The sequence below is a fragment of the Cucurbita moschata genome, unplaced genomic scaffold (genome assembly GCF_002738365.1).
Source record: "Cucurbita moschata cultivar Rifu unplaced genomic scaffold, Cmos_1.0 Cmo_Scf00008, whole genome shotgun sequence".
Lineage (NCBI taxonomy): Eukaryota > Viridiplantae > Streptophyta > Magnoliopsida > Cucurbitales > Cucurbitaceae > Cucurbita > Cucurbita moschata.
In genome coordinates, this window is record NW_019268524.1 from 437,430 (window position 1) to 454,441 (window position 17,012).

General features: G+C 37.5%; 3 protein-coding genes and 2 long non-coding RNA genes across 7 annotated transcripts in view; 2 read left to right on the plus strand and 3 right to left on the minus strand.

Annotated features, from left to right (window-relative positions):
• Positions 1 to 464: 464 nt before the first annotated feature.
• Positions 465 to 2,000, minus strand: LOC111445973. The gene is made up of 3 exons (XR_002710968.1): positions 1,795 to 2,000; positions 1,387 to 1,452; positions 465 to 806 (listed from the first exon to the last, which is right to left on the minus strand). It is a non-coding gene; the product is annotated as an uncharacterized LOC111445973 (long non-coding RNA).
• A 240-nt stretch (positions 2,001 to 2,240) lies between these two features.
• Positions 2,241 to 7,872, plus strand: LOC111445971. Of its 2 annotated transcripts, none has more exons than XM_023084553.1 (8): positions 2,241 to 2,577; positions 4,267 to 4,493; positions 4,839 to 5,450; positions 6,251 to 6,438; positions 6,567 to 6,805; positions 6,890 to 7,089; positions 7,270 to 7,395; positions 7,489 to 7,872. In XM_023084553.1, the coding sequence occupies exons 2-8, from the start codon at positions 4,338 to 4,340 to the stop codon at positions 7,585 to 7,587; spliced, it is 1,620 nt and encodes a 539-aa protein (XP_022940321.1). In that variant the 5' UTR covers positions 2,241 to 2,577; positions 4,267 to 4,337; the 3' UTR covers positions 7,588 to 7,872. The 2 variants fall into 2 exon arrangements, with proteins under 2 accessions (XP_022940321.1, XP_022940320.1); XM_023084552.1 differs by having other exon boundaries at positions 2,243 to 2,577; positions 4,323 to 4,493.
• A 159-nt stretch (positions 7,873 to 8,031) lies between these two features.
• On the minus strand, positions 8,032 to 10,248 carry LOC111445972. The gene is made up of 2 exons (XM_023084555.1): positions 9,810 to 10,248; positions 8,032 to 8,322 (listed from the first exon to the last, which is right to left on the minus strand). The coding sequence occupies exons 1-2, from the start codon at positions 10,164 to 10,166 to the stop codon at positions 8,296 to 8,298; spliced, it is 384 nt and encodes a 127-aa protein (XP_022940323.1). The 5' UTR covers positions 10,167 to 10,248; the 3' UTR covers positions 8,032 to 8,295.
• Positions 10,249 to 10,589: 341 nt separating this feature from the next.
• Positions 10,590 to 14,381, minus strand: LOC111446283 (protein IQ-DOMAIN 32-like). Of its 2 annotated transcripts, XM_023085026.1 has the most exons (7): positions 14,077 to 14,374; positions 13,421 to 13,741; positions 13,135 to 13,335; positions 12,910 to 12,987; positions 11,547 to 12,816; positions 11,190 to 11,477; positions 10,590 to 11,005 (listed from the first exon to the last, which is right to left on the minus strand). In XM_023085026.1, the coding sequence occupies exons 1-7, from the start codon at positions 14,155 to 14,157 to the stop codon at positions 10,986 to 10,988; spliced, it is 2,259 nt and encodes a 752-aa protein (XP_022940794.1). In that variant the 5' UTR covers positions 14,158 to 14,374; the 3' UTR covers positions 10,590 to 10,985. The 2 variants fall into 2 exon arrangements, with proteins under 2 accessions (XP_022940794.1, XP_022940793.1); XM_023085025.1 differs by having other exon boundaries at positions 11,190 to 12,816; positions 14,077 to 14,381.
• Positions 14,382 to 16,159: 1,778 nt separating this feature from the next.
• Positions 16,160 to 17,012, plus strand: part of LOC111446286 — a 2,397-nt gene continuing 1,544 nt past the window's right edge. The window contains exon 1 of the long non-coding RNA XR_002711046.1: positions 16,160 to 16,865. This is a non-coding gene — a long non-coding RNA (uncharacterized LOC111446286). The remainder of the gene's footprint in view (positions 16,866 to 17,012) is intronic.

Genomic DNA, 17,012 nt, shown 5'->3' on the forward strand with positions numbered 1-17,012 from the left:
AAAAAAAAAAAAAAAAAAAAAAAAAAAAAAAAAAAAAAAAAAAAAAAAAAAAAAAAAGAGGCCTTTCTAATCTTCTTCAAGTTAGCTCTTCTGCAGTCACTAACCATGGCCCCAAATTTAGAATGATACCCATGACTTTCAACTGGGTATCCATATCTTTATTGCCTGTCTTTCATTTGCATATTTCCATTGTCTAGAGACTTTATCCAGAGTTTTTTCCTCATACACTGCCTAGTTTCCAAGCTTGAACTCTAGTTTAATTATGATCCATGCTCAACTTTATGTTAGATTAGGAATTGAACATAAGCCAGCCACATTCTAGTTTCTCCCTAGCCAAATATCTGTTTTCGAGAACCTATGAGCATGTTTGCAGACCTTTCTTCGAACACGACCCTTGAGAAAAGAGAGATCAAAACCAGTCATAAGTTGAAACTTGAAAGTGAAAGTAGAGTGATATTGAGATAGCCAAATCTCAAACGAGTCTATATATCAGGATGATGTATGACTTTTATTTCAAGAACATCCATCTCATTGGCAGATTTGCCATTCGAACTGAAAAACTAAACATACACCATGCAGCATTTGCAATACCAACAACGTTTAAACAAAAAAATATTATTTTCTTCCAGCAGTAAAAACCAGAATCTAATATATATCAAGCCAAAAATCACATTTCTCCAATCAACGATCAGAGTCTCTGCCTATGCTGTAATTTCCATCTCTTCCATTGCTACAAGCTACATTAGTAAATGCGTTCATCAATGATGGGCTTTGGCTGCAGCTTTCGCATGAGACTTGGCTTTTGCCTGGCAAGTGCACAAGAATGCAACCAAAAGATACGTTCTTAGACAATTGCATTCATATTCTATACAGATAACTACTGAATAAGGGACATAAGACGGTCTATGATTCATGAGCATACGTGCCTAATTTTTTTCTTAATCAAAACAATTAACATGGCACGGTAGTTGGCGAAACCAGAAGAAGAAACTTTCATATCCAGTAAAAATGGCTCATAATGTTTCTAACTACACAACCATTGTTCTTAAATTTTTTTTTTCTTTCCAAATTTGGGTCGTGATTTCCAACAAGACTTCTTAAATTAGAAATGCCGACGGAAATAATGGCAGCCAAGAAACTGTTCTCCAAACGAAAACAAGTTAAAACCATCAAATAAACAGATTACATTACACTCAAGGTGATAACGTTGAATTCATCTGAATGAACGAGTGAAAGGGTCACAATAATATTCACAAACTTGCAATAAACATGGAATTGATTCATAGACAGAGCCACCAAACAATCAAACCCATGCACAACAAAAAATGACCATTTCAATGAATTTACAAACTGGAAAGGCTGGAAAAACAGTTGATTCCAATTTACCTTCAGAACCTTGAGCTTAATGCTTCCGTAAACCAAACCAAAGGTGAATGTTGATGCACGAGCTACCTGTGTAAATCAATACCCAAAAAGATTGGCACATAAAAAAAAAGTTTTAGAATCTAAAAATGAACCGATCCATTTGATTCCCAAGAAAGAACTTAAAAATGATAATGAAGAAATACAACGAAGAAAAAAAAAAAAAATTCAATCGCAGATATCCACTTGCACCAATTATCACACGATAGAGAATTCTAAACGGACAAATCTAAATGCATTCCAATATCGCCGAAACTTTCGAGAAAAAGGGTGGATACAGCACATGAGAGGGATCGAAGTAAAAACAAATCGGAAATACGAAATAACGTAGTTAAGCAGATGATTATAGGCAAAAAAAAAAAAGGCATATACCAGTGCGAGAGTGCTGGTGCCGGAGTAAGGGCCAGGAGGGAGCGCCATTAGATGTAAATGATGATATCAATCTCAACGCAGAAATGCTCGGATTCGTCTCCTTCGAGTGCCACGAGTTCCCCTTTCCCACCTGGATCATAAAAAGCCCTAATTTCCTCTGCAATTTCGGATCCACAGCACCTATCAAGGCTGACGTGGACCCGAATATCGAGCTCAAATTAGTGGAGGGTAATTTTGTTAAATAACCTCCCTACATGGGCTAAAAGTGTAATATATCATATCTATTATTCTAATATATATTAAATAAATCATCAATTTACATTTTATGCCTTAAAAAAGGGTACATTTGGCATTTACATCATAATCCTTATTATTTTTTTTAATCACAAAAAGTAATATTACAATTATATCCCCATTATGGTTACATCGGAACCTAATGAAAGAAAACGAAAGGAAAATAATATTTTTTTTTAGTTCAATCCCAATGTCTTTCCCTTGTTACAGTGCACGTAGAATCCAGAAGCCTTACGCGATGCCACGTCTTACATCGATTCCAGTTTACCGGTAATTGATAAAGAAATGAATCGAAGGAGGGAACAAGACGCTAAGGTGGATCAGTGAACGGTGCCTTTTCGTCAGGATCGTCTGGTCGCCGATGAAGAAGCCATCGCTCTCAAGTCCTTGATGGTGCACTCGACTTACAGCATTTCACTAGATTGAAGGATACTTGCGTCCACGGCATCAGAGCTAAGATTCGCATACTGATCAATTTCTTCCCGTCAGGTTTACTCCTCTGACTTATCTAATCCTACTTTCTTCCTTCCGTGTCTTTTATCATTTGTATCATATTACTTTTGCATTTCTTCTCGCTTTGAGTTTCTGAAATGTGTTGCTCGGTTGAAGTTAAATTCTCATAGTAAATTAGTTTTCTTCGTATGAGCTCTTTTTGTTGTTAATTGAATCGTGGCGATCGTTTCTTTCTTCAGGAGGAAGATGACTCAGATTCATCCGATTCCAAATCTTTCTCTCTTTGCTTTTCTAAATTTGGCTAGATATCTGAAGCGCGAGTACCTTTCTTGTTTTATTATTATTTTTTATTTTTCAATTCACGGCTGTAATGGCTGGTATCACGTTCTGTGGTATAATCACTCTGCTATTGGACCTTAAAGCATTCTAACACTAAGAGAAGTGGAAAAACCTTTATGTCATTGAAGGTAAAAAGGAAACGAAAACATTCTTTATCATTTTTTAGTGAAGATTAAAGAACTCTAGCTTGATCCATCTCTATCCGCTCTACTCTTTTGGATCGAATTGTGAAATGGACAGTCTGATTGTATCGAATTGGAGCATATATTTTTCTTTTTTTACTTTACTTTATTTCGATCTCCTATTTTTGTACTCTTTTTTATTTTTGACATCTCTATCCTTTTAATTCCTACGACTACTTAGCATTTGCGATGTTGGTTTATTAATTTGCATTTGTTATGTCTCTTAGTGATTGGCTGTAATTTCTTCTGATGTTAACATGAACATCTTGGAAAAAAATTGGTCTATTTTTTATATTTTTAATTAATTTATCTTCCTTGTCATGTTCAAAGTACAGTGTCTGATATTGTAACTTCTGATGATACATTTAGGATTTTTTAACTGTGAGTTCCAATGAAGTAACTGTAATAGCCAAACTAATTAAGTATATTTGTGAGTTGTAACAGTATTTTATATTCGTACGACTGCATTAGTATTCTTCTAGCAGTGACTTGACATCATGTGATTGGTTGTAGCAGAAATCCGTACTATCCACTACTAATCATTGGCTTTGTGTGGCAAAGATGCAACTTGACTACTTCCAATCTCGTACTTCATATCACATATTTATCGCGTTGACATGCTTGTCCCGTTTAGTGGATTTTTTAGTCTTTACTCTTCTCTTGATTCAGTTAATTTAGCATAGAGATGTTGCTTTTATCAAGGAAATGCCGCCCTTCAGAATTTTAGCATTTAACTCCCGAATTATTTTTCTTGGTTAACAACTGTTGTAGTTTTTCCAATATTTGCGGGTTTATTACTTTTCTTGATAGTGTTGTGGTGTATAAACATTTTTGTTCCTCTTCTTGTTGCAAAAGTCATAATGAGATTTTTATGAAGCTTGTTTTTCTGTAAGATGTTTATACTCATTGAATATCAAAATGAAATGGACATTGGTTTGCCTTCTTAATATTCTTCTCTTGGACTTCTTCAATATTTTGTGATTATTTACTTAAAATTTTGCATCCATGGCCTTAAATCATCCATATTTTATTCAATTTATCACTATCTAGAAAACATGTTTTTTGTTTCGTTATTGTCAATATTGTCTTACTTTAAATTGCTGCTACTTTATTTACAATCACTCATGAGATAGGTTTATGATTAAATTCTTGATGTATCATACAGAAAAATAAGCAGGTACACAGTTGACTCTTTCTATGTCAGGTACATACAGTGGTTAAATAGACAATAACTGGATATTATATTTGTTCAATCCCCAGTATTATTGATCAACAATGGGCGCATCAACCTCAACAGAGAAATGGGTTCCTGATGACCAAAAAGAGGCTGAAGCCCTAGCAGCTTCAACGGGAGCTCTTCCTCAGCTTCAGAGTGCATTCTCTAAACTGGCGGATCCCCAAACAAGTGCAATTCCTTTCGAATCCTTACAGGCAATATTCTAAACTAGTTTTAATAGCTATATTGGATGACCTGTAAAAGTAAAAGTATTGTATTGTAGATTTGATGGTTTGAGGATTCAATTATTCTATTGCGAAAGTTTTCTAAACATATTTTTTTTTCACAGAAATCTGCTTCTACCAACTAGAAAACTGTTTTCCACAAACAATTCCGACAAACTACCCCTAGATTTTAGACCCCCTAATCCCCTTCCTCCCTCTAGATCTTAGAACACGTCGAGCATGAACAATGGCCGCATTGGTTGAGACTTGATTTTTTTAATTATTTGTTCATTCTTCATGTTTGCAATTTTCTTTTAACGTGTAGTTTGGTTTCAGAAATGCTTCTTTTTAGGTTATAAAAACCGAACCCAAGAAACATCTGTGGTGCCTGAATCCTTTCCAGCCATCCTAGACTGTGTAGGCTCAACGATAGCTGAACTATTCTTCATTCCGGAGGAAGGAGGAGTTACCTGGGTTGAATTTCTCAAGGGCTACAACAAATGTTGTGGAAATATATCTGCATCTGTGTTGCTTAATACATTAATTAGGGTATTTGATGCTACAATGGTAAAGGCAGGACTCCCTTCAAAATTGGAGGTTACTTCCCTTGAGGATGAATTTAAGATCAGTGGTTTCCTTCTTTCCAGTGATATTCTTATGCTTCTTTGGATGTGTTGGACCATGTCTTGGGATTCTAGTACTTTCAAAGTCTTAGGTTCAAATTCAAATTTGTTTTTGCCGGATATCAATAATCTGGTGCTGTCATCGGTGTCATCATGTGCTGAAGCTGGCAATACTGTAAGCATTTGGGACTGCGATATCTTAGGTTTGGCAGTTGAAGTACCTGTTGGAAAGTTTCTTCCTTGGGCAATGAAAACTGTTCCTAGTCTTCCAGATGGATTTTCACATTTTGTACATGCAAGAATTCTCCAAGCTTCTACTCGAGAGGTAACTGATTCCTTTCTTAAGTTAACTTTGCATCTCTTTACAAATGGCTTTAAATCCATAGGCTGACACTTCAAGGCATTACATTTCTTTACTAGGTTGACATATGGTTTCTGATAAAGTGCCTTTAGAATCTATCTCTGCAGACTTATCTGCGGAGGTGCTCTGGTATTGAGCGAGTTGTAAACTTATTAATGAAGGAAGAGGCAATCAACTGTATTATATATCAATCAATCAGTAATAATACTAAAAAAGAGATCAATGTCCTTCAATATAGAGATGTGTTCGTCCACCGATTATTATTAATTGCATTAAAATTATTGAATATTTCTATGATGTCTTGTTTTACAATTTACAATTCAGCTCCTGGCTGATTAGCGCTACTTCTACCTTCTTGTTCTGGTGACTTTAAATTCAGTTTGTTATTGTTCTTTCATTGATATTAGCACATATTTGAGGTTATAATCTAGTATAGTCTCTCTTGAATGAACTTCGGTGTTATTCTCTATATTCCAGAGACCTGTTTTTAGTCCTTCCAAATTAGATGTGATGCTCATTCATAGGACATTATGATGTATTGTTCTTTAAAATTAGATGCGATTACTGTTCCTAGGTTATATATTATTACTTATTAGCACATGAATTTAGGCTAATGTTTCATGCTGAGTTGTAGAACGTAAATATTTTCCACTTCAAGATTGGTATTTTGAGAAAGGAAATTGTTAAATCTAGTGTCTTGAAAATAAATTGTTTTCTATGGAGGATACTAGTTGACCTTCCCTTTTCTGGTTGGTCAATGATAGGTCGGAGTGGAGTCATCAAATTCATTAGCTGCAGATATTGCCTCACCTGAGACATCAAGTTCCTATGTTCTCACCCGTGGAACAGCATGGGCAGTTTCCCTTTCACAAAGAGGTTGTATAAGGGAAGAGATATCAAAAATATGTTTTGTAACCAGTGGCGATGGAAATTATGAACACCTCCTTTATAGGTATGAATTCGTGTCTTCCCTGGATTGTTGTTTGTTGAAACGCTCTTTCCCATCGACAGTTTCAGAATGCATGTCAGATATGCATGATGCAATTTAAGGATGTATTTGTATTCTTCTATTTCTTGTAGGTCGTCACTTCATGGAAGAGGCTTAAATAGATTCTGGTCAAACATCGAAGGCTACCATGGTCCTTTGTTTGTGGTTGTTCATGCTGAATCTGTAGACACTCGTGACGATAGCACCAATGAATTGAAATGGACTGTTGGTGTACTGACATTCCAAGGTTTTGAAAATAAGGATCAGTTCTATGGAGGAGGAGGAAATATCTATGCTCTTAGCCCTGTTTTTCACGTCTATTCACCTACTGGTAGGATGATGTGGTGGTGAGGTTCTTCCAGGTTCTCTTGTTTGCCAAATATTTTTTGGACTTACTTCAAATAATTATTTACAGGGAAGGAAAAGAACTTTGTCTATAGCCACTTACATCCCTCTGCAAAGGTTTATGAGCCACATCCGAAGCCCGTTGGAATTGCATTTGGGGGAACTACTGGAAATGAAAGAATATTTATTGATGAAGACTTTGCCAGGGTTACTGTTCGCCATCACGTGGTCGACAAGACTTACCAGCCTGGTCCTCTCTTCCCGGATCAGGTAGGAATAATATTCTATCCTAAATGTGAATCATTGAGTGTGAGCCTGAGATATTCTTATTTGTGATGGTTTATCCTCAGATAGATAATTCAAAGATGAGAGAATATATCGACTAGATGTCTGTTCCTTAGTCAAGCATGCTACTTACCAATTTTCAATTATGATTCAAATAAAACCCAGGGGTTCCTGCCTGTTGAAGCCTCCATTTTAGAAGTGGAAGCTTGGGGATTTGGCGGCTCTGCGGCCAAGGAAATCCAAAATTCGTATAAAAGGAGAGAGGAACTTTTCACTGAGCAGAGAAGAAGGGTAATGAATATTTGATTTAATCGAAATATTCAATTGTTTTAACGAGCAGAATATTGAAGTTAGCATCCATTTGGTTCCTTGAAATCTTTGCAGGTTGATTTAAAAACATTTGCTAGTTGGGAAGATTCACCGGAGAAGATGATGTTAGACATGATGTCGGACCCAAATGCAGTTCGACGAGAAGACCGTTAAAACAAGGATGAGTTGTTTTTGTCCATTATCATTGCTTGATGATCTCTACATTTGTCAGTAGCTTGATGGTGGCTGTACAGAAATCAATAAACTGCAAAACTATATGTAGTGTAATGTTTATGTGCCTATTTTCTCGACGAAGCTGTGACATGCTTAGCCGTGAGATGGCATTATGGTCTCTGGCTTGTATCCATTACTATGCTTACACCATAATATTGAGAGGGATTGGAAGACTTTGAGAACAGTGTTTGCCGTGACTATCAATGTTTTCAGGTGTTTCTTAAATCCTCGTGTAACTTCGTGAACTTGAAAAGAGATTTTAATCTTGCATTTCTATTCATTCAAAATCATGGAAACTCATCCATCTTGGTGTTCGATGTACCAGAATCGGGCACCTACTGTGAACATTGTTCAATTTTCGTCGACTTTGCGCTTTGATTTGGGTATCAAGAAACTTGTCACAAAGCATGTATTAGCTAGCAACAAGTTATTATATGAATAAATAGCTGATGAAAAACAACACAGCATCCATGTTTAGAACTTGGTGCGGGAGGAGAAAACAATAAACATCCGTAGGAAAAAAACCTAGAACAAACATCTCAGAGCCAGCAGCACTACTACTTCACGGAAATTGATAACTTGGTGCGAGGACAGAATGCACTCCCTCTTCTTTCAGGTACATCCGCAAGTTGATCAATTGAGACAGTGTTACTGCTTGTCTTCCGCTTTTCTTGGCTGCAACAGGAAGCACACAGTGTTAGAAGATTACATGAAATTCAAATGCAGAAACACATGGGAATGAAAGAACCTAAAAGATCAACTTACAAGCTCAGGAAAACAGATTTGTCATCCAACTTGGGTGTGTAAAAGTACACATGATACAGAGAGCAACTAATTAAAAACTTATCAATAATAGCCCAAAAGTACAAGCTTACCATACAATCACATTCTGGATTTATTTGAACTCTAAGACAAACATTTCGAACTTTCTTACCACCATTTCCAGAAAGGCATAAGAAACGAGTATATATTGCAGATTTCAATGATTTCAAGAGAAATCTGCAACATGTGCTCGCTTTGTAAGTAAGAATTAGTGACTTGGTGAGATTTTGCAGAATGGGAATACCAAATCAACATCAAGTTGTAGAACATCTGTTGAGTTCACTTGTTGCCAAAAAAAACCCTTTGTATTTGTATTTGAAGCAGTTATTCGAATTTCTTATGATATGCAACTCAACCAAGTTCTTGCGAATGGAAAAAGGGGCGGTTTGAAGGTGGGGATGTTCTTATTTTACTCGAAGGGTTTGAATTAGCCCCTGTATTTCTCCCAATATCAAAGAAAAGATGGACCATCTATCTTTTCAGAGCTATTGTCCCACTAAAACACCCTAGCAAAAGGTTATAACCTGTCCTCTTTTGCCTTTGTGCTTGATTGGTTCAAGGGTGAATTATGCGGATTCATTCAACAAACATTCTCTTGAAACTATGACAGAAGCAGAGCCACAGCTGGAAGACTATATATTAGCACTTCAAACAATAACAAGAAAATGGTTGCCGTTAACACAAATGGAGTTTTTAGACAAACATCTAATACAGAAGATCATCAGGGAAAAGGAGAAAAGAAGCAATTCCCACAGATTTGGACCACTTAGATTAACATACTACGTGAGGCCTAGGTGAAAAACTTAGATTAACTGTACAACTCAAGGTGCGTAAAGACGAGAGATTTTCCAACGGGTCAGAAAAGTCAGTAAAACGAGAATAATAATCATCTATAAGTTACTAGTAGAGTGTAGTTCATATCAATACACATGTTGTAACACTGTATGTTCTAGCGCAAAGGTAATTAGGGCAAACATTCGAGTCAAATGAATATCAAAACGGTAGCGCGCTGCATAAGACAAGTGCCAATAAACATATCATCAATTTAAGTCCTTCTCAAATGCTAGTGCGGTTCACAAAATAATGCCAAAATCCACAACTCTTGAAAGCAGAAGCGAAGCATTGGGTATTCTTCCAGGAAATTCAGTAGACAAGTGAGTACATGAAATCGTAAATATAAATGTTTGTAGTTGCACAAACTTCATTCTAAAAAAAGAAAATCCATCAAACTGTTGGTGCACATAAGTTGTTCGACAAAATGCCACATACAGTACCAAAATGAAACTCAAGCAGAAGAGGAAAAAGAAATTTTCCCAGCAAGGGAGAACAAAAGCACGAACCTTGATACTGGGAGGAGGGTGATTAAGCTCCTCATCGGGAATGATAACCGGCCAAGTTTCTCCAGCTTCTCGAAACATTTGCTCGGTCTCAAGGAGTTGGCCCTTTTCAAGAATCATAGTCCTGATTGTTTGAGCAGGAGTAGAGGTAGCGTCGAAGACCTCTTCGACTCCATTGACGAAGGTGACGGTGATCTGGGGCGGGTGGTCGTCGGTTCGGCGCTTGACGATCAACTGGCAAGCCGGGTTCGATTCCTTGGCCTTCCGAGCATTACACTGCGCCAAGAATTCCATGCAAGATGCCAAGCGTGGATCTAAGGCATTGAATTCGATTCTCACTTTGGAGAGGAACTTCAACATTGCGGCTTATTCCTTTCGCCTCAACCTTCCAACAAGAGTGATTGGGGCGTGCAAGAAGAAGCCTATGGAGGGGAGTAAGTTTGGGGGGGTTTATGACCGAAACGGAGAGTTTCTTGAGAAAAATTAATTGAAAATGTAATTCTTTTTCTTCCTCTCTTCACACCTTTAATTAAGTTTTGTGCTTAATTTTCTTTTTTCTGTTTATTAATCTCTATATTTTTAAATAATTTTCCACTTTTAAATTAATAATTAATCATTTTATTTATTGAGCTATATATATATATATATATATAATTAAAAGTTAAAAAGAATTTTAAAAGATACACAACAAACCAGTGGAGGAAAATAGAAAAATTAATAGAAGGTTGAGAAGGAAATTGGATTTTGTTTAAAAGGTATTAAAAATATGATTTGAAGGTGCGATAAGGATAATAACAGCTTCTATATAAGAATATAACAATAGTGATGAACATCGATGGATCATCAGTCACAATGTACACAAACTTCTACAACAAACATTACAAATTGCAGTAACTTAAGGAACATGAATCATATATTCTGTAAAATGTTGGTGTTTGTAGACCCTTTTTCAGCTTACCTAAGTCCACGCATACCCCAAATGCTCACCAACTCTATATGAGAATAATACCATGGTGACATTACTTGGGGCAGCGCAGCTTCGGAGTTAAGGAACAAAACAATGTTGGTCGCTAACAAGAACCAAATTCCACCATTCAGATTTAATGCAGTCATCATGTTGTCGGTTGCTGAGGTTGTGACTACTTCAAAAAATGTTGACCACAAAGCAGCCCCGATGATCTATCTTTGCCACTTCCTCTCTGAAAATTAGGATACAAACAATAGCCAGTAAGTCTCTATCCTTCTGTTTTTGCTTCTAATCTTTAACTTAGTGCAACCAATATACATATTACAAGCAAAATAAATGTATAAATGTGTTTGTATGGGGTTTTAAAAACTTACTGATAAACCAACAATAACAAAAATCTTAAGAAGAAGGTTTACCATTTCCCTTTCCGCTCTTTTGTGCTTGAGACGTTGTTCTTTGGATTCGTGGTGACCCCTGCCTTCCATTGGCAACTGGAAAGGAATGCCTCTTCTTGATGTAGATTTCTTCATCTTGAACATCTGGACTGGATCTTGGAGAATTATTTAACTGCACCTTGGCTCTAGCAGATTCCGTAGCTCGCATGAAATGAGGGAGAGATTGATTGGAACTGCTTTCTCTTGACTCTTCTTCAACATGATCAGGTCTTGCTGAACTAAAGGAATTGCGCCTCTTTTCAATCTTATCTTTAGGAAAAGGTTCCGAGTTATTGGGCGAGTCAACGTTGCGATGAAGTTTCGAGGGTGATTTCTTACCAGCAGTGAGGGACTTGCGCTTCGGATTGCTTCTGCTCATATCTGTTTTTCTCTTATTAGATTTTGTAGAGACCTGACTAGAAGGTGTTCCTTGGGATTCCAGAATAGTAATATGGCTTCTTGGAGAGGCTGATGGGGATAGCCTACAATTGCCTGTTTCAATATCCTGTTCTCCCTGCAGAACTGATGCATTTACGTCTGGCTTAACTTCATTTTTAGCAGAGTCCACAGTTATTTTATCGATGGATTCGACAACACCAGGCTTTTCTGGAGACCCCAAAACAGGTTGAAATAAGTTTGACACTTGACTGGAGGGAGCACTACCCACGTCAATTTCTGTGCTCTTATTGCTGCTCTGATCATGGACACATATCTCTGTTACATTGGTTTCACGCTCATATTCAAAGGCGCAAGCTTCAGATAAATCAGGTGAATCAAGAGTAGAGGTAATAGAAAGCTCGGTTCCACATTCGGAGCCACCAGCTCGAATAGTCCTGGGTCCATTTGTGATGAAGTCCTCTGTAGTGGACACCTCATCTGTCTTTAGAGCAGTAGCTGATGCAGATGAGATAGCAACAATGCAAGACTCGGCCTCTTCTTGATATGATGAACTGATTGATCTACCTGAAGTTTCCATAGAACTCAACTCCTGAAATTTGGATTGGGCAGCAATGAATGCTGGATTACTTGCCCTTCTTGAACCAAAGATAGTCTTTTTCTCCTTCAGCTCTAGTTGATCTGAGGAAAACGTCCCAGTCGATGTTTTGTTTTGCTGGAATTCGGTTCCAAGATCCTCTTTATGAGGGTTATACTGTAACTGAGAATCTGCCACCAATCGCATCCTCTGATCTGGGAGAGAATTTGCCTCCATCAAGGTTTCTTTCACATTTGAGACACCTGCGTCCTCAAACCATGTCTTCTCCAACATGGAAGAGGTAACCTGACATGGCTGAAACTCTGTATTGTCCATATCATAAGTAATCAAGTTATCTTCACTTTCAGAATGCACTACTGATTCCTCATTGCTGGATCTTGAATCAGCTGACTTGCAAAGAACATTAGAGTCAATCTCAGCACTGGCTTCAGACGCATGAACGTTTTCTTCCTTCTCTTTTCCTTGTTCTCCTGTCATGAACTCTGCTTCCTTTAACTCCAGAACATCGACTGATGAGATAGATGTCCATCTCTCCAACCATTTCCAAGTAGTCTCAGATTTAGAACAATAGTAACTAACGTTGATAGGTCTCGTGGTCGGTGTAGACTCAAGCAGCTTCAAATAAAGTACAAATCAGTTTTATCGAATGCAAGTATGTAGCGTTTACATGGTGCTTACTCAACAAATCGCAGTTACATAAAAGAATACCTGCCGAGCGAAGCTATTGCTAAGTAGTTTCTCAATTGAAACGTAAGTCCCACTTGATTTCCTCAACTTTTCCTTCTCCTGAAACACGAGATACAAAATAAAGATGAGGTAGCATGAGTATTCTTTCGTTATCAATGCTTTCATCCTAACTAGATTTATAAGATAATGTGAAGCCAAGAACGCATATTTGAAAGTCAACAATCAAATCTGAGTAAATTGGGTTACCAAGGTCTTATAACTATGGCTATCCTTTGTATGCGATCGTTCAACTGACAAACGGGCACAACGGGCACGCACAAGAGCTTGCATTTTGATAATAGCCTGAATACAACGAAGAGTTTCAATGGCATGTTTCCTAACCAAGTGCCCACGGATAGCAGCTTGCAACTTAACCACATTCTTCAGCATCAGAAGCTTTCTTCGGGCCTGCAAGAGAAGTTAATAAGTATAGGGACAAGGACAGAGAAGGGTTATAATATCTGATCTAAAACATAAGAAAAATATAACACACCAACAGCCCTCTAATAACACTCTGGATGATAATAGCGCTGCGTTCCTCCAGCTCAATTTCAACTTTACTCTCCTTTTGAATGACATCAACAGCTTCAGATTCCTTAAGATTTTCAGTACTCGGTAATTGAGGTTTCTCGGTTGCGCACTGCAAACCAGCATCTTTTTCTAATGTACAACCATTGGTTGGTTGCTGGAAGTTATTGAAGCTCTCTCTATTTCCAGGAGAAGAGATCTCAGCTATCACAGTGTTACTTAACACTCGTTGCCGGCTTGATCTCTTTCGAAAACTCCACCCTTGCTTGTCATTCAAACGCTTACTCTGCATAAATACAAACCAAGTCCATATCACCTAAAATACAAATGCTACATGATAAAATGACCAACCATACATGATCCAAGGTCATATCGCAAGAAATGAACAAAAGAGATGAGCAAGCACAATACTCAATCCCTAAACCCCTAATTGCATTGCAAATCTCCACTGAAATTCCTTTTTCAATTCCAATCATGAGAGAAACAAACTCGCAGTAGAACACAAATTCTCAGTAAACTCGATGAGCAAGCACATTGTCCATTTCTACCAAGTATACCAAACTTAGAGCATTAAGTCGAACTACAGAGATACAAAAGTTCAGAAAGCAATGAGATAGATACCTCAGAAATATGATTATCATCTTTCTCCCTAGAATCGCCACCGCAGGCGATAATCTTAAAGCACGAAGTAGACTTCCCCATAGATTCTCACACTACCAAGCTTTCCCCGATTCTCTCACGGATCTAGGACACCAAAAAACAGAACCTCCAACGCCGCGCTAAACTAGCATCGGGAGCAGGAAGAAAGAGGAATCCGGAACTCAAAAGCCACTCCAATTCGACAAAATTCAGCCTTTTGAAGTCCGCGGAAGTCGTATTGCAGAAGAACGAGAGTGAGGAAGCCGAGGAAGAAAGGCCACTGCTCCCTTTCAAATATTGCAGATAAAATTATTTTAAAAAAACTCAACTCTCCAATATCTCGACAATTTCTCGCGAGATATTTAGTTTACCAAGTCAATATCGTTTTAATTAATTTAATTGAGATATCACGTGGTTAAAATACATGCCACCGCCAATGCTTCCCCCAATATATATATATATATATATACACTCCAATTGTTTCAATTATATGATAAAATTATTGGGTCTATAATATGAGCAATAATAAATCAAATAATGAATTGAATTAAATAATACGGGGAAAGCTATAGAAATGAAAAGATATTAGATGGGACGGGAAATCTCTATATTAATGTCATTAATTTTGTATCATATTCAGATGGACAAAAATAAAAATTAATAGTTAAATAAGAAGGGAAATAGTAAAAAAAAAAACAATAATGGAAATTAATATTGAGATTGAGACCAATCATTGAGTGCCACATGTGCGAGATGAGAAGATTGGAAACGCAGGAGACAGGAAATGTGTGACAGGATAATACGGACAACAAACACTGGCAGACATAGACGAGTAATTCATATTGGAGGCTACGGCTGTAGCTCTACTCGGAGACCAATTATTGTTTTTTTCTTCCATTTTTTAAAAATTCATTTAAAACTCTAATATATACATTTAATTATAAAAACTAAATTATTAAAGAGATGAAATTATAATTAAAAGATGGAAAGTTTTGAAATAAATGAGTTGTCCCTATATATGTATATTTTCCATCAAATTAGAATTATGTGGGTGTGGTAGGGAACCTCTTCCAACTACTCACCAGCCAGTAGCCGGTAATAACGCCAATTAATCACCCACGACTCGACAAACCGCATCCACACACATACATGTGTGTGACATTAATGGTCATAATATCCGAATCTAGCCATAATGTCCCAAAGTTATTTGCCACATCAATTTTTATTTTTTTTCACAAATATCCAAAATCACCGCTTATAATAGTAAATATTGCCCTAGTTGAGCTTGAGCTTCCCCTTTCGAGTTTTTCTCTCAAAATTTTTAAAACGCGTATGCAGGGAGAAGTTTCTACACTCTTATAAATAATGTTTCTTTTTCCTTCCCAACTGACGTGGGATCTCACAATCCACTCCTTTCGGACCCCAACTTCCTCGCTGACACTCGTTATCTCCCTTAACCAATGTGGGACCCTCTAATCTACCCCCTTCGACTTTCAGCTGTCCTTACTGGCACTCTTTTCATCCCCAACTGATGTGGGATCTCACAATACACCCCTCTTTGGGCCCTAACGTCCTGATTGACACTCGTTTCCTACTCCAATCGATGGGGGACCCTCCAATTCACCTCCTCCCCCTTCGTATCCCAACGTCCTTGCTGACACACTACCACTTCGAGGCTCAACCTCGTTGGCACAACATTTGGTGTTTGACTCTAATACCATTAGTAATAGCCCAAGCCCACCGTTAATATATATTATCCTTTTTTGGTTTTCCTTTCCGAGCTTCCTCTCAAAGTTTTTAAAACGTATTTGCTAGAGAGATGTTTCCACACTTTTATAAGGAATGTTTCGTTCTTCTCAACCAATCGATATGGGATCTCACATATAAATTTGGTAAGTTTGGATGTTTAGTAACTTATTTAATGAAGCAAAATGGGGGATTTAATAAAGGATTTGGAGTTGAAATGAAGCAAAATGGTGGTGACAAGACAGACAATAATTGTTTTGGCGAAGAATGTTTGAAGAACCAACAAGAGCATATGACAGAGCAAAGGACATCACCACCATGGGATGTCTGGTGGAGCCACACTCACATGGGTTGATTGCCAAGAATCATGTGAATCCTTCAAACTCTAGTGTACTAAAACTGGCCTTGATTTTGAAATTACTACGCCCACAAGGAACCATCGTATGTCCCTGTTTAAGCCACTTCGTTCCCACCAAGGCCCAGGGGCTTCCTCTCGAGAGATACTGCGGTCGGAGGATCTGACCCATCTAACAAAAACACAAAAACAAGTGTTAAAACTTTGAATTTGAATCCTGTGGAAGCTTATTTTAAACACTCCAAACCCAGTTGCCATACTGATTTGTTGTGTAGCGTGTTAAGTTTTTGGTTCCTTTTTGAGAGAATGTGACAGTGTTGCCAGTATGGCAAACATAAAACGCTACTCTGAACGTTGGCTTTATGATCTGGAAAGATGATAGAAAAGACAAGAGAGAATAATATCATGCACAAACTCTGTAATACAAGAGGGGGTTGAGACGTTAGGATCCTTCAAGATGGGTCCGCCTCCACATCTCATGCCTGTTTTCCAGTAAAGCTCAGTGTTAGTAGGAGTGAATGAAGAAATCGAGAACGAACCACCCGACACGCTCTCTTCCCGTTCCTTGCATTAGAAGCAAACTTGATTGTTCAGATTGGTCCCAGCACAAACTTCCTCCAGTTTTACAACCAAGATAGTAGGTGCTGAGAGTGCTGCTCTGTTCTGTGAGGTAACTTAATGGCAATGACATGAAAGAGAAGCTTTGCATTTAACTCTTAAGAATTTTGTAATGTTTTTACACTCAGATATACCTTCATAGCTCAAAAAAAAAAAAAAAAAAAAAAAAAAAAAAAAAAAAAAAAAAAAAAAAAAAAAA